Below are 14,175 nucleotides of genomic sequence, written 5' to 3'. Positions count from 1 at the left end.
TTACGCCAATGGGAAATTTGGCCCTTTTTAAAAGTGAGGCGCTTCAGCTTAACAAAACTCATTCAAAATCTTTTCCCTTTTTTCCTCTTACACATCAGTAGATGAAGTCAGTCCTGGGTGTTTACTTATGTTTCCTTAAATACCAACAAGACAACAAAAGATATTTAAAACACCAGGAACATTGTACTTGATGAGAGTGGGAGGGAAACATACAGAAATATACTCTTTCTTGGGATGCATCAACTCACACACCTTCTTGGAAAAGACAAAAGGGCAAAGAAAATAAAAAGCCTCAGGAGAAAAAAATAGCAGATGCCTATGTTGCTGTGTTACCTTCCACGTCATACAAAAATACATTTTCCAAAGTTTGAAAGCACTTAACAGCACTCAGAAGTACACTGATTTTTTTTCCTTTTCAACAACAAAGCAAAGTTCCAGCCTCCCTCCCTCCCTCTCTCTCTCTCTCTTTTTTTCTCTTCTCTTAAAAAAAAAAAAAAAAGTTTTGAGAATTTCACTTTTCTATTCACTGCAGTCCTGGCCAAAGTAAAGCCCTCTTTTACATTGACGTCAAGATCTTTACTAAGATTAGGGTTTCATTTCTCTATTGCAGCAATTAGCCAGGGAATGTATAAAAGGCTACAGGGAAGCAAGCTAGGACTCTAGAGGGAAAGCACTTTGCACCACAGACAGATAGCAAGAGAGAGGGAGAGAGAGAGGAGGGAGGAAGGAGCAAGCGAGAGAGGAAAAGAAAGTTTGTATACAGAGACGTAAAAAAAAAAGTCTTGTTGCACCTGGTAGCACTGGTGAAACAGAAATGAGAGTTCTGCTTCATGCTTAAATAGCTGAGAGACAATGGGATAGTAGGGCAAAGTTAACAATCTCTGCTTAAATTTTGTAACTGCAGGGTACTGGAAGCACAGCTGCCTCCCGCTTTAATGTAGTCTTAAGGGCTACTGGAAAAGGGAACTTTTTTTTTAACATCTTAGCCTCTGAAAAATAAAGAGCAACTTAGAGTTGAATGAATTTCCTGCAGAGTTATGGGTTTTGACCAGACAGATTCTATTTAACCATCTCTACTGACTTTAAAGAAAGACACAGAGAGGCTGGGGAGCTTTTTAAAAATGTATTTTAGTTTAGTTTTTTTTCAATGAGGGTACAGGGGGAAAAAGGGAGCTGAAGGCAGCCTGTTGAAGAGCAGCAGCAGGGAAGATGGGTCTGTTAAGCGTGGATTTGCTGATCACGCTTCAGATCTTGCCGGTTTTTTTCTCCAATTGCCTCTTCCTTGCACTCTATGATTCTGTGATCCTCCTGAAGCACATGGTGCTGTTTCTGAGTCGGTCTAAGTCTGCGCGTGGTGAGTGGCGAAGGATGCTGACCTCAGAGGGGCTGCGTTGCGTCTGGAATAGCTTCCTCCTAGATGCTTACAAACAGGTGGGTGAATGAGACTGGGTTTAAAAGAACAAGAGTGAGTGTTTACTCTGTTCAGGGGTACAGGTGTAAGGAAAGTTCTTGTTGTCCGGGGGAGAGGGGAGGGTTGTGCATACTAGTGCTCACTGTTTGACGGGCATTAGTGGAAGTCAAAATCAGTAGTAATCCAGTGGACAGGGTTTGGCAAATGAGTTTCAAGGGCCTGGGTTCTACTCTCTCCTCTGCCAGTGACTCTCTGTGCAGTCTTGGTCATGCTATTTAACTGCCCCTGCCTCAGTTTCCCCAGATGCCCTATGATGATAGTGACATTTGCATTTATAACATGCTGTGAGATTTGTGGGTGAAAAGAGTTTAATTCAATAGTACCTTTGTCAATTTTTAACCAGTAAAGATCCATGCATTTTCTTTAAATGTTTTGCAAAAATGGAGTCTTGAAATAGAAATCTGGGAACACTCTGAATGTCTATTATAATAAAGGATAAAAATAAACTTGTGTGTGTGTGTGTGTGTGTGTGTGTTATAACATATATAAATAACACATATTAATATTCCACTTATTTCTTAACTTTTATCTTGGGAAAGGAGGTTATATGACAGTGTGAGAGGGCTTAAAACAGGAACAATCTTTTTCTCTTACGAAAATGTGATCTGGTAGAGCTTAAAAATGAACTTGACCCTCTGAGGAGCAGCTTCCTGGTGAACTAAGTTATCAATACTAATGGGATTTTTACTGCACAGGCTTTGTTTTTTTAATTTCAAAATTCTATACCGAGATTGACGAGTAAGTCTGTGTTACACCCCTGCATGCAGTTGTATCCCATGTTATAGATTTGGAAACTGAGGGACAAAGCAAGGAAGTGTCTTGTCATTGGCCACCCAGCAGGTAAGTACCAGAGCTGGGACTGAAACCCAGACGTGAATAATTTACCAACCAGTGTTAAGTTAGAGCATATTGTCTTCTTAGAGCACATTCAGCTAAAAGTCACTCAGCCAATGGAGTTAGGACATATGGGATAATTAACCTGTGATGCAGTCATTATCCAATGGAAAGCTGTACTGTGTCTACCTGCAGAATAACATTAAGTATTTATTCTCAACCAGAGCTGTTGGGAACTGTAGGCAGTGGTGTTTGCTTATTGATTAATTGTTATCTTGAATTCCTAAGCATGTATACATGATTTTCGCTATATATTGCAAATACAAATTATCCTAGCTATGCCAGATCCTAACCCACCACTGTACAAATCAGACAAAAAGGCAAACCTTATCAAGTCAAAAAATAAAACTTACTACTTCTATAATACTTTCATCATCACATCAATTCATGGACCTTAATTCAATGAACTTCTCAATGCCTTTGTGAAGTAAACGGGTAAATATTACTGTTCCCATTTTACAGATGGGGAAAGTGAGGCAGCAAGGCTAACATGACTCGTCAAAGAAGGCAGTAGCAGAGCTGTGAGTAGTACTTACGAGTTCCCATCTGTTAGGCTTGAGCTCTGAACATTGCCCCCACCTACAGAGAAGGCTGGAAGTTCAAAACCTCCAAAAACCCTTTTTTTAATGGAAGCTACATAATCTCTGTAGTTAGTAACATAGACTTTTAAGTGACATATAAAGCACTTTAAAATAAAGGTGTAGCATTAGGTGTAAAATTACTTGCTCCTTTATGGACCTGCCAAGTCCTGCATTTGTGATTTGCATTTCCCAAACTTTCATTGATGGTATGAGTAACACCTAAAGGAGTGGGGAGCTTGGCATTATGTTTGGTATTAACAATAAAATGCTAATCTTCAGCTAAGGTCTTGGAACATAATAAAAAATTCATTTACATTTAAACAACATAGAATCAGGTCACTTTTTAACCGCCAGGCTATGAAGGGTCCTAGAATGAAATCCTGGCCCTGTTGAAGTCAATGGCAAAATTCAGACTAACTGTAATGACAGCAGTATTTCCTCCCAGGTCTCAAAAGGGGTATAAATTCACAGCAGTGATTCTTAGTGGAAAGCTATATTGACTTTAAAAGTTCCTGATTCAGCAGCCACAACAATCAAAGACATCATCAAAGCGCTTTGGATTGGGTCAGAAGACCATTGGTGAAGTCTGAGTATTGTAGACAAACAAAGATGAGTACGGGAGCCAAACAGTTGAGGGCATAAAATACATTGAGAAATAGTTGATTGCATCTGAATCCTTGAGAGTCTTTTGCTGTTTCTGTACAGACAAAAACTGTAAACAGGAAGCCACTTTGTTCTCACAGGGTTCAAAGAAGAACAAACTTGTTCTGTGCCCTAAATATGAACAAACCAGGCAAAACAGTAAAATTCATGAACTGAAAGGCTGTTCTGCACAGTCTCTTTTTCCCCAAGGTAGGTTTTCCCAAGTCTGGAGTGGGACTTTGTGTGTCAGGACCTTTTAATTGTTGTATTCCCAACCGAACTCAGTAGGTCAAGTGAGTTGGAGTCTACAGGCATTAGAACTGAATAACAAATTGGTTGCATTAGCATTTCTGTAAACATGCAAGTTATTTAACCATTATTATACTTTGTCCCTTAGTTTTCCCCTTTAAAGCCTGGCATTAACAAAGCATTTACATATGTAATAAAGTCCAGCCTTTTTAGTAAAGCAGGTGCCCTACTTCCGTTGATGTCAAAGGATCTTAAAGACATCATGGCATGCTTCAGTACTTCTCTGAATCGGGACCTTATTGACCATTAATAATATTTTACAGTTGTACAATGAAGATCAAGTGAGGTTCTCAGAATATTTTACAGATATTCCCAAAGCCTCACAGCACCCATGTGACATGCATACGTGATACAATTCTCATGACTGAGACAGAAACATTGAGATACAGATAGTTAAACTGGCCTAAAGCAAGAGGGAGCAAGTTAGCAGAACTGCTGGGCATAGAACAGGAACTCCTACTCTTATCCACTGTGATGATATTTAGTAATAATAATCATATTAGTATATAATAACTATTACATTGCTGCTGCACTCTTCAGTGCATTTGTAAACACTTTATCTAAGAGGTAAGCATAAGCTCCACTGAATACCTGGGGAAACTGAGGCATGCAGAAGTGAAGTGACCTGCTCAGTGTCACCAGTAAGCTTGCAGAGGAACAGATCCTCTATCTTCTGAACCATTACCCAGTGCTGTATTTGGCCCCCTCTACATGTTACAGATTTTGCGCATTGAACTAGTTAATTGTACAATTACCTTGAGGCCAGCTACATGTGCAAAGTAGCCATACCATAAAAAGCTCCCGCCAGCTATAAAGTTAGACCTTGAAAATGTATAGCTGGATTCCAGCAGTTGGGGTGCCCCAGGGTTATGGCATTCTGGCTGACCACAACCCCCCCCTGAGGCTAGTTGGTCATAGCAGCCATGATCTCCCAGTGCTGGGGGTTTCATCACCCTTAAGGCTGAGGGATCATGGCAGCTGGGATCTCCCAGTCCTGGGGATGCACGGGGTGCCTCTGTGGCTAGGAGCCCCTCTATGGAGGGGGTTCCTAGGCATGGGAGCTTGTTTTTTTGCTGGTATTGGGAGCAGCCCAGGATTGGGTTCTACCTGTGTGGGAAATAAGGTGCAATGAATGGAAACTAATGCATGATCCCACAATCATACCTCCTGATATGAACATGTGGCATGGCAGGAGGCACAATTGTGTGAATCACACATTTAGATCCCATTGTACCTTTACCTGCATATGTAGAGGGGCTTTCTATTATGCAGCATTTTCTTTCCCAGCCAAGAAATTGCCTTTGAGATCTTTATGTAGGTGTTGTCTACACAGGATAATTGACTGGAATAGCTGCTGTTCAGGAACTTGTGTAGACACCAGGTTCTGGAATCATTGTGATATAATAAAGCATTTACAAGGAAAGAAAGATGTTACAGAATAGCTATTGCAGGATTTTTTCCACAGTAGCTATTTCAGTCAGTTTCTCCCATTGGAAACCCATTTTTGTCCATCATACCCAAACTTGAACTTGTTTTTCCATTGTTGCCTTGTTGTTATAAATTATTATTGCAAATTGCTGCAGAAATTTGATGCAAACCTTTAGTTAAAACATTCCCATGTAGGCAGGACCTAGTATTAACAATTAAAGACTTTAACATCCCCAGTGGGCAAATAATGCGTAATTTGAATTGTTTGTTTAACAAATATACAATATTTTCTTTCACTGGAACTACTTATATAAGATATTTTCCACCCCTCAGAATAGGAATGGCTGAGTAATTCTCTCATGTTTGTTTATTTTTCCCTACGTAAAATTTATCCATGATTAATGTATTTCTTCCTGTGTCCGGAACTCTGATTTCTGATTTCAACATCTGCCAGATTCCGTGTTGATGCTGTTTGGCATGGTTTTTCTTTAAAATTTCTAGAACACAGGAAGAAAACGTGTGCTGTGTCACAGACCAATGTTCCTTAAAACCAAGTTGATTATCATAATGGGGAGTTAACAGGGCTAGCGGACAAAGCAGAACAATTCTTTATCAGAGAAAATGTAAGGGAAGGTGCTTTCTTGTTATTTGGACACTTTTTTTTTCCTGCTGTAAGCAGTTCTGTAGAATTGCTGGATGCTATGATCAGCCCCAGAAATGGGGAATGCATTGACTACTAAGAAAACGTATATATTTACTTGTCTAGGTGCACCTGGGCACACGCAAACACAAAGCAACCCCCCCCCCCAACAATGTGTGTTTTAGGGATATTAAAATGGTTCTCATTGATTTATATGTCATCCATGTGAAAAACAAAGCAATGACATCACACCACCTCATCATGCACTTTCTATATGCCACATTTCTTCCAAAACTGCAGAAAATTTGTTATGGACAGAGTAGAGAACATTACTGGAACTATTTTCTGACTCTCTTTACCTCTAAGATCATGTACACTAGGACTATGATGAATCCAGTTCTTGAAAGTCCTGAAGGAGGGAAAAATCTCAACCAATGCTATTTAAAAATTGGATCTTTAATAGCTGTTGAACAGAAAGTGTTCCCTCTGGCATCTCTAAACTAATAATGGTGGAGACAAGTGAGGTAATGAATAGAAGATAGATCACTCTAGAGCTATTTGGTTCAGTGCTCTCTCTCTAAAGCATTCAGTCCTGCCACTGTTGGAGACAGGATACTGGATAAAACTATTGGTCTGACCCAGTATGGTAGGCACTTCTTATGTACTTATATATAAATCCCATATGCACATATATCCTAATAGATGAACGGGTCAGTAGATGAGTGGTTATGGAGTTGTGCATTTATATGTACAGCCCTTTCCTGTCTCTAAAAGGGGTTGAATCAAAAGCAGAATGACGCACAGAGTACAGAACCAGATTAAAACTTTAGGGCATGGGCACACTGCTAGATTTATTGGAGGCAAAAAAAATGATCCTATAAATGCCAAATATCTGAGAGCTGGAGGGGAGGTGCAATTAGCTTGCCTGGCATACCCTCAAGCAATAGCATAATTAGGGTTGGACATGCAAGGCACCAAGCCTGGGCATCCACTTAAGAAGGGGGCATGAAATTGGCAGGTATCACCACTGCCGGCTTGGCCACCACAACTGGCCAGGGTACAAAAACTGCTTGTTATACCTCTTCCCTCCAACAGTAAGCTACCTCTCCCTATGTAATGGGTGCACTCATATCTGAAGACACCAGCACTCAGAACAGTGCTGGAATGGCATTGCGAGTCCTGACTACCTGAGAGAGGTAATATTTACATGTATGACATAAGGAGCAACTGGACCTTTCCTGTTCTTCAGCACACCCGTGCTTGACTATGGTATTTTTGGGAGGCTGTTTAGATATTGGAGCAAAGCCCTCTTAGACTAAACCCTTATGCACTTATCACTGTTGTTTATTTTGATCTAGAGGGTAAGAACATGTCTCTTTCTTTGTACTGCAGAGCAATAAGGGGATCTTATGAAGTAAGTTTTCTGGTAAAAAGGAATTATTAAATAGTTGCAAGTCCAAAGTGTTGGCATTGCATGATGTTTAATAAAAAGAAATATGTCTCCCAAACCTATATTAATAATGTTGATTTTACAAAAGGGACCATCAGCAAAATTGTTTTCACTTAAATTTACAAATACAAACAATAGTTAATTCAAGAAATCATGAAAAATCATGAAAAAAATACAAAAAAACTGTCTTCCCAGAGGAGTGAGTATTCCATCTTTTGACTTCTGTGAAATCCTATGAAATATGAACTTCCATTTCTACCCAGGAAGACTTTTTTACAATCTTTTTTCCAATGCCTGATGAAGGGTGTTTGTGCCCCAAAGCTTGCAATTAAAGATTTTTTTTTTTTTGCAAAAATCTTGTTGGTTTAATAAAAGTTATAATTTCTACTATGATCCCTGACTGCACCAATCATGAAAGCAGTTTTAAAAAAAATAAAGAAATATAATTGAAACTTTCCCTCGTAGTGTTGGGAAGTTAAATTGTGTCTGGAAACCAGGAAGTGAAACTAACTGTAAACAGCAAAAGTACCAAGGAAGCTTTAAGGAAGGAAAAAAATAACATAGTAAAACTTAGTGATCGTTATTAATAGTAATCATGCTTGTAGTGTCTAGGGACCAGGCCAGATCAGGGATCTGTTATACTAGGCACTGTTACAAAGAAGATGACCCCAAAGAATGTACACTCTAAATATACAAGACAGAGAAAGGATAGGGATATTTATGGTTATTGTACATGGGGTCAAATCCTGTTCTCTTAACTTACAAATGCAAACCTATACCTTCCAAGTCATCTTTACACAATTTCTCAATTTTGGCCTTTATGTGAAAAAAAAATAAATCCTCATGAACTAATGTGTAAGTCTGTGCTCCTTTTCTCCTGCCTTCTGTCTCCATCTGCCTTCTGAAGACTTTCTTCAGCCATGACCCCACAGGAAGTTAGTTACTGACTTTATCTTGATATCCTCCTGTGCACAGGCCTGGCTCCCAACAGATCACCATCTCCAATGACCTTCCTAAGTATGATGAAAAGGAATTAAATGGACAGCAAAGATTCAAAATAACATTTCAAATAAATTAATGGGAACTATTCCTCAAATATCCTTTAATCTAGATAATAGTAATTAATAAATAATAAATGCCTCAATCTAATCTTGTAGGTGTTGTCCACAAGGGTTGGTTCAGAGCTACATTTCACTTACCGGGCTGCTACACTCTGTGCCCTGCCTCCTTTTGGCTCACCCTGTCTGTCTTTGAAACATGGTAACTCCAGGTGCTGACACTCTGCCTGGTCTTCCTATGGGCAGAGTAGGTATGGGAAGCAAAATCTCCTTATGCCTTCCCAGCGAGGTGCATCCTCATGAACGGGCCAGGCAGTTTTTGGCTGTAAGTAAGAAGAGAAGGATTTGACCATTTATGTTTGTCTAGGTTAATTTCTGGTAAATCTTCTCCCCTTTCCTCCCTCAGCCTCAAACACCTTTAAATAAATAAAGATCAAGGGCTCTGCAATAGTATGGATAAAATGCATGATTAGGAATTGGATGAGATGCTGGTAAATGAGAAGGCATGAAAGAGACGGATTGGATAGGGGTTAAGAGCTCAAAGTGTTCCATGTATGAGCAAGATCTGGATTCCAGGCCTTAGTACAGTGTGTCCGTATTTGAACAGCTAATATTGTTTGTTAATTTTCTGGCAATGCCTAGTTTCTTCAGGGAGCCAACACAGCCTGATGAGCCTGCTGAAGAGTGAAAATCCCTGATGTAAGGCTTGAAAGAAATGTTTGCATGCCAAGGATCCCAACAGAGTTATGCTAAACCCAATGGAAAGCAAATTAAAAAAAAAAATGTAAATGATAAAATGACATTTTGTCCATGGGGGTGTTGAAAATGCGTGACAAAGTAGTATGTTCCATTTCTAACTTGTAATTTATGAATAGGTCTTTCTATTCCACTCTGTTCCCCTTGTCCCATGAACATACACAAGCTACCTCTTCATTTTGTCATCTATGTGCTAAAGCAGCACTAGCCTTTCTCCCCTTTTCAGAGAACTCCAGAAGGAAATGCCCAGTATAAGGGCAATTAAATGACTGCAAGATTGGCTCTCCTCATACAAAATGCTTTGGAGGGAGGGAGATCCTTCTGCTTGTACTGATAGTGAGGCAGGGATTATGTTTCATTCTTAATTTGGCTTTCCCTCTTTAATCAGAAGGGGATATAGGGCCCTTCCTGATTTCCATCTCAGCTGGGGACCCATAAAGCCAGCTTTGATGTGAGTACGTGATTATAGAAATCCTGGAGCTAGTTATTGCGTGTGAGAGAAATTCTGCTGGTTTCTTTCTCAGAACATATTTTTCTCCTGCTTTTGTCTATGATTTCAAAAGAGGGTTGGCTGAATACATTTTTTGCTTGGCATTTTCATTATGTCCATTTTTTTTTTCAAGAGTGACTCTTTTTTTTCTTTCACTAATAAATAATAACAACAAAGGAAACAGAAAAGTCCCACAATGCAGTTGATCAGAAATGATGATATTGTTCTATGTCAATCCCATTCCTGAGCTGCATGAAATAAAGAACCTCTTTGGGAACATCAGAAGTTCATCAGGACCAATTAGTGGAGATGCTGTGGCTTGTGTATAAGCGCCAATGACCAGGCAGGGTTGGTTTTTTGGAGTGGCTAATGCTGGCATAGAACAAGGCACCAACCTAATTACTCTTCTGCAAGAGCAGAAAATGCCTTGTGAATGCTTGCTTGGCAAGCCTGTCTCATTAAGGACAAAAAAAAAAAAACCCCACCCAGCAGCAGCAAGAACAACAACAACAACAATCCCACTCCCCCCAACCAAACAAAAGTACTCCTAGAAGCAGAAAGTAATATGATAGGTAACCTGCGGCCATAAGACTTTCTTTGTGACTGAGAAATTAAATGAGCTTAGCTGTATCATGGCTTATCTTCATGGATTTCTGATTTACTAGATGACATGGAGCCAGGAACTGGTTTGTATTTTGTTTCTAAAACTCATTGGTTTGCAGGAAAGTTCTGCTTATAGGAGGGACAGAGCATACTGACACTGTTGGAGCACAATCATGCATGCCAATGCCCTTGCCACCAGTGTGACTTGAAGAGCACTACTATACTCATGTCCAATGGAAACACTTTGGGCTTTTTTTCCCATCCAAGATTTACAGACCTTCTTAGTGCAAGTAGCATTTGGGAGAGATGAAAGATCAGTTGGTCGTGAAAAGTCTATATGACGAGGTTAGCTTCTCTTTCTGCCAGTATGAACTCCATAAACAGCTTGTGGTTTCCTCAGATTTATTAGTGATTATGCAGTTGGCCAGAAAACTTTCATTCATAATTTTTTTTCAAAGTAAAACGAGAAAAAATAGGCAAAATCTGTTTACAGTCTTTGGAGCAGCTTTGTTTATTAGTCTTATTTAGTCATTGAATTCATATTATAAAGCCAGCATCACATTGGCAGATACCAAAATGAGCTGGGTCCTGTCATCATTCCTTAATTTCCATTGGGATTTTCTTTCCTCTTGAAAAATGGTATAGATTCACCTTAAGATTTTTGGATCCAAGGACTAGACCAGAAGCTGTAATCATCCACCCAACAGATGCAAGTTCATTGCAAAACATCACTTATTTCAAAGGCAACAAAACAGTGATTCGGGCTTTGATTGGTTGTCTTTAAAGCGCTAACAACAGGCAGGCATAGTTACCTAGTGCTCAGATCAAAGAACTTTGTGAGTCCAGGCCTTTAGGATTCTATTCTTTCCTTATGAACTTTGGGATGTTTGAGCCTCATTTATCCCATATTAAATAGATACAAGGGTTGCTTGCTGTTTTACAAATATGTCATGAGGCTTCTTTATGGAAGTATACATTCCTGAAGCCTTAAATAAACCAGCACATTTTCCTATGAAATTTCTACTGGCTATAAGAGAGTCATGGGAGAGAAGAAGATCAGATTCAGTATGGGTCCCTCTTTTGAAGGAGTGGGATTGAACCATGAATGATCATGCATATGCTCATCAGGGACCATCAAGTGTCAGGTGTAGCGATGAAAGTCCTTCTATCTACAACATTTACTTCTGGATCTCAGCAGTAGTGGAAGTGATTTATTTTCCACTCGCTGAACATCCAGTTCCCAGTCTTACTTATTGTATTGGGGTTGTCTGGAGACAATGCTTGGTAATGTAATCTGGGATGAGCTCTGTGCCCAAACTCAGTTTTAAACTTTACTCAGTTTTTACTGGCTTCTGACTCAATTTAAATTCCTGTTGATTTCAGTAAGAGTGCAGCCTCAGTAAGGGATGAATAAAATCTGGATAAGGACTTCAGTGTTTGGCCTCATGTGAATTCATTCAAAACAGCATTTATTTCTGAATGCCATGAACTAGGAGATAAGAAGAGAAATGGAGAAGCACAGAAGTAAATTACACTGTTGAAATATAGTTTGATGCTAAGGGAAGATACATAGGAATTGGTGTGACAGGACTCATTAAAAACAATTTGTAATACTTTTTGATTCTATAACATCAATAAACTGGGGTATCTCAGAGCATTGTGTAGATTTCAGCTTAATCCTGACATCACCTCTGTGAGTTCTGCAGGTTTTCTCTCTATCATATGGCTGGCAAAACTGAGGGACTGGCAGGTGACTTTTCCACAATTGTGCATTGAGTCTTAGGCAGTTCCCGGAGTAAAGCTGAAGATGCCTAACATTCAGTCACTAAATAAACTCTTCTGCTGCTGCTTTCCCTTGATTGTCTTATAGCAGTTGAAGATGACACTTGCCTTGGATAGCTCGTTTCCTAAAACTAGGATCATGCTGAATTTTCCATGTAGAGAACATGGTGCTTTATTTGAATAGCTGATTGTGTTTGCTTTGTGAGAGTGAATACACAGGACACTGTGGCAGGGAGTCACAGTAACTTTATTGTCTTCGTTTGTTTTGCCATCAGGTGAAATTGGGTGGAGAAGCCCCAAACTCCAGAGTGATTCACATAACCAATGGCGTCAGTGGCGGCAGTACCAGATGCAAGAATGTTGGTGGAAAATTGGGGAGCAAGTGCCATCTCTTGGATTTTGCCAACTCTGAGCGCCCCCTGGTGGTCAACTTTGGTTCAGCTACCTGACCTCCATTCACAAGCCAGCTGTCAGCCTTCAGCAAGCTGGTGGAGGAGTTTTCAGGTGTGGCCGACTTCCTGTTGGTCTACATTGACGAGGCTCACCCATCGGATGGTTGGGCTGCTCCTGGAATCTCGCCCTCTTCATTTGAGGTGAAGAAGCACAAGAACCAGGAAGACCGATGTGCAGCTGCTCACCAGCTCCTGCAGAGGTTTTCCTTGCCCCCCCAGTGCCAAGTAGTGGCTGACTGCATGGATAATAATGCCAATGTAGCCTATGGGGTCTCCTTTGAGCGCGTGTGTATCGTGCAGCGACAGAAAATTGCTTACCTGGGGGGCAAGGGCCCCTTTTTCTACAACCTCCAGGAAGTTCAGCTTTGGCTAGAACAAAACTGCAGCAAGAGATGAAATCCAGCATACGCTGAGGAAAATGTTTCAAAAGTAGTGTCCCTTTAATGTGATATAAAAGGGAAAAAAACACATACTGTTTCGAAAGGTCCTTTTTTGGCCTATTCCAAGAAATAACAAGATCAAATGAATGCATACCAGAAAAGAAAAATAACACAAAAATGATAGTTGTGTGAAACAACCCCACTCCTGCCTTCCCAATGGGACAGAAATGGCAACTGTGAAAAAAGTGCCAGTGCTGAGCAGGGAAGATGGTGAGATAAGATATTTCTCTGAGGAGGAACCTATGCATATATTGAAGTGTTGGTGTTAGAATGAGCCAGAAACATTTCTGTTTGGAAGACTCTTGTATAGAGAGGCAATGTAATGAATTTGAACATGGACATCTCTTTGTTTCACTGATGGCCATGTTAGCCATTGCAAGGAGCCAGAGTCTTGCCATTAATTTGCATAAAATGGAATAGATTATAGCTACTCTCCTCTTCTGATACAGAAGCATGACCCTCCAAAGAGTACAGCACACACAATATAATGCAGTGCAAACTTGCTCTGTGTGTGCAATATATATATCTATGTCTATCTAGCTATCTAGATAGACAGATATATCTATATCTATCTATCTATATATATAACATACATGCATGCATACATGAACACACACATTCATATTTACATTAATTTTATATATATATATGCATATATATATGCATGTTCATGTATGCATGCACAGACACACTATATATAGAGTCCTACATTTAGGCCTTAGCTTAATGAGTACTACTTTGGTATCCCTGTATTAGAGAGGAAGTACTGTGGGGAGAAGCAGGTGATGTGAAGGGAAAATATATATACGAAAAATGAGGCAGGAAAAGACAAAGATTGAAAGAGAAATCTACAATGTTCCACTTTGGAACTGTTAAAAGTGGGACCATTAGTCACCAGCACCCTCTGATGTATATACACGGATCATGCCAATGGCAAGAGAGAAGAGCTCAGCTGATGCCAACCTTCTCTTTATAGAACTAAAAATATGTATTTATCGGTGTCTTTTCTTTTCTTGTTCGTTCTCTCTCTCTTTCTCTCTCTCTCCCTCTCTCTCTCTCTTTCTTTCTTTTTCATTTTTCTTTTTTTTAAAAGACAAACAGTAGAAATAGGGATTATTTTGTGCCTAGTTTTGTAAAAGTAATTTATTTCTTCTTTTCCTATGTTTTTTGTGACAATGA

At 39.7% G+C, this 14,175-nt stretch overlaps 1 protein-coding gene across 2 annotated transcripts; it reads left to right on the top strand.

The window, feature by feature from the left end:
- The first annotated feature begins 536 nt into the window (after nucleotides 1-536).
- Nucleotides 537-13,547, top strand: DIO2 (iodothyronine deiodinase 2). 2 transcript variants are annotated; one of them, XM_019552199.1, is made up of 2 exons: nucleotides 537-1,431; nucleotides 12,380-12,952. In XM_019552199.1, the coding sequence occupies exons 1-2, from the start codon at nucleotides 1,210-1,212 to the stop codon at nucleotides 12,950-12,952; spliced, it is 795 nt and encodes a 264-aa protein (XP_019407744.1). In that variant the 5' UTR covers nucleotides 537-1,209. The 2 variants fall into 2 exon arrangements, with proteins under 2 accessions (XP_019407744.1, XP_019407743.1); XM_019552198.1 differs by having other exon boundaries at nucleotides 538-1,431; nucleotides 12,380-13,547.
- The last annotated feature ends 628 nt before the right edge of the window (nucleotides 13,548-14,175 follow it).

The sequence above is a fragment of the Crocodylus porosus genome, unplaced genomic scaffold, assembly GCF_001723895.1.
Source record: "Crocodylus porosus isolate Cpor-Errol unplaced genomic scaffold, CroPor_comp1, whole genome shotgun sequence".
Classification (NCBI taxonomy): Eukaryota; Metazoa; Chordata; order Crocodylia; family Crocodylidae; genus Crocodylus; species Crocodylus porosus.
The sequence above is the reverse complement of the archived record's forward strand: the minus strand, read 5'-3'. Positions and strand labels throughout refer to the sequence as shown.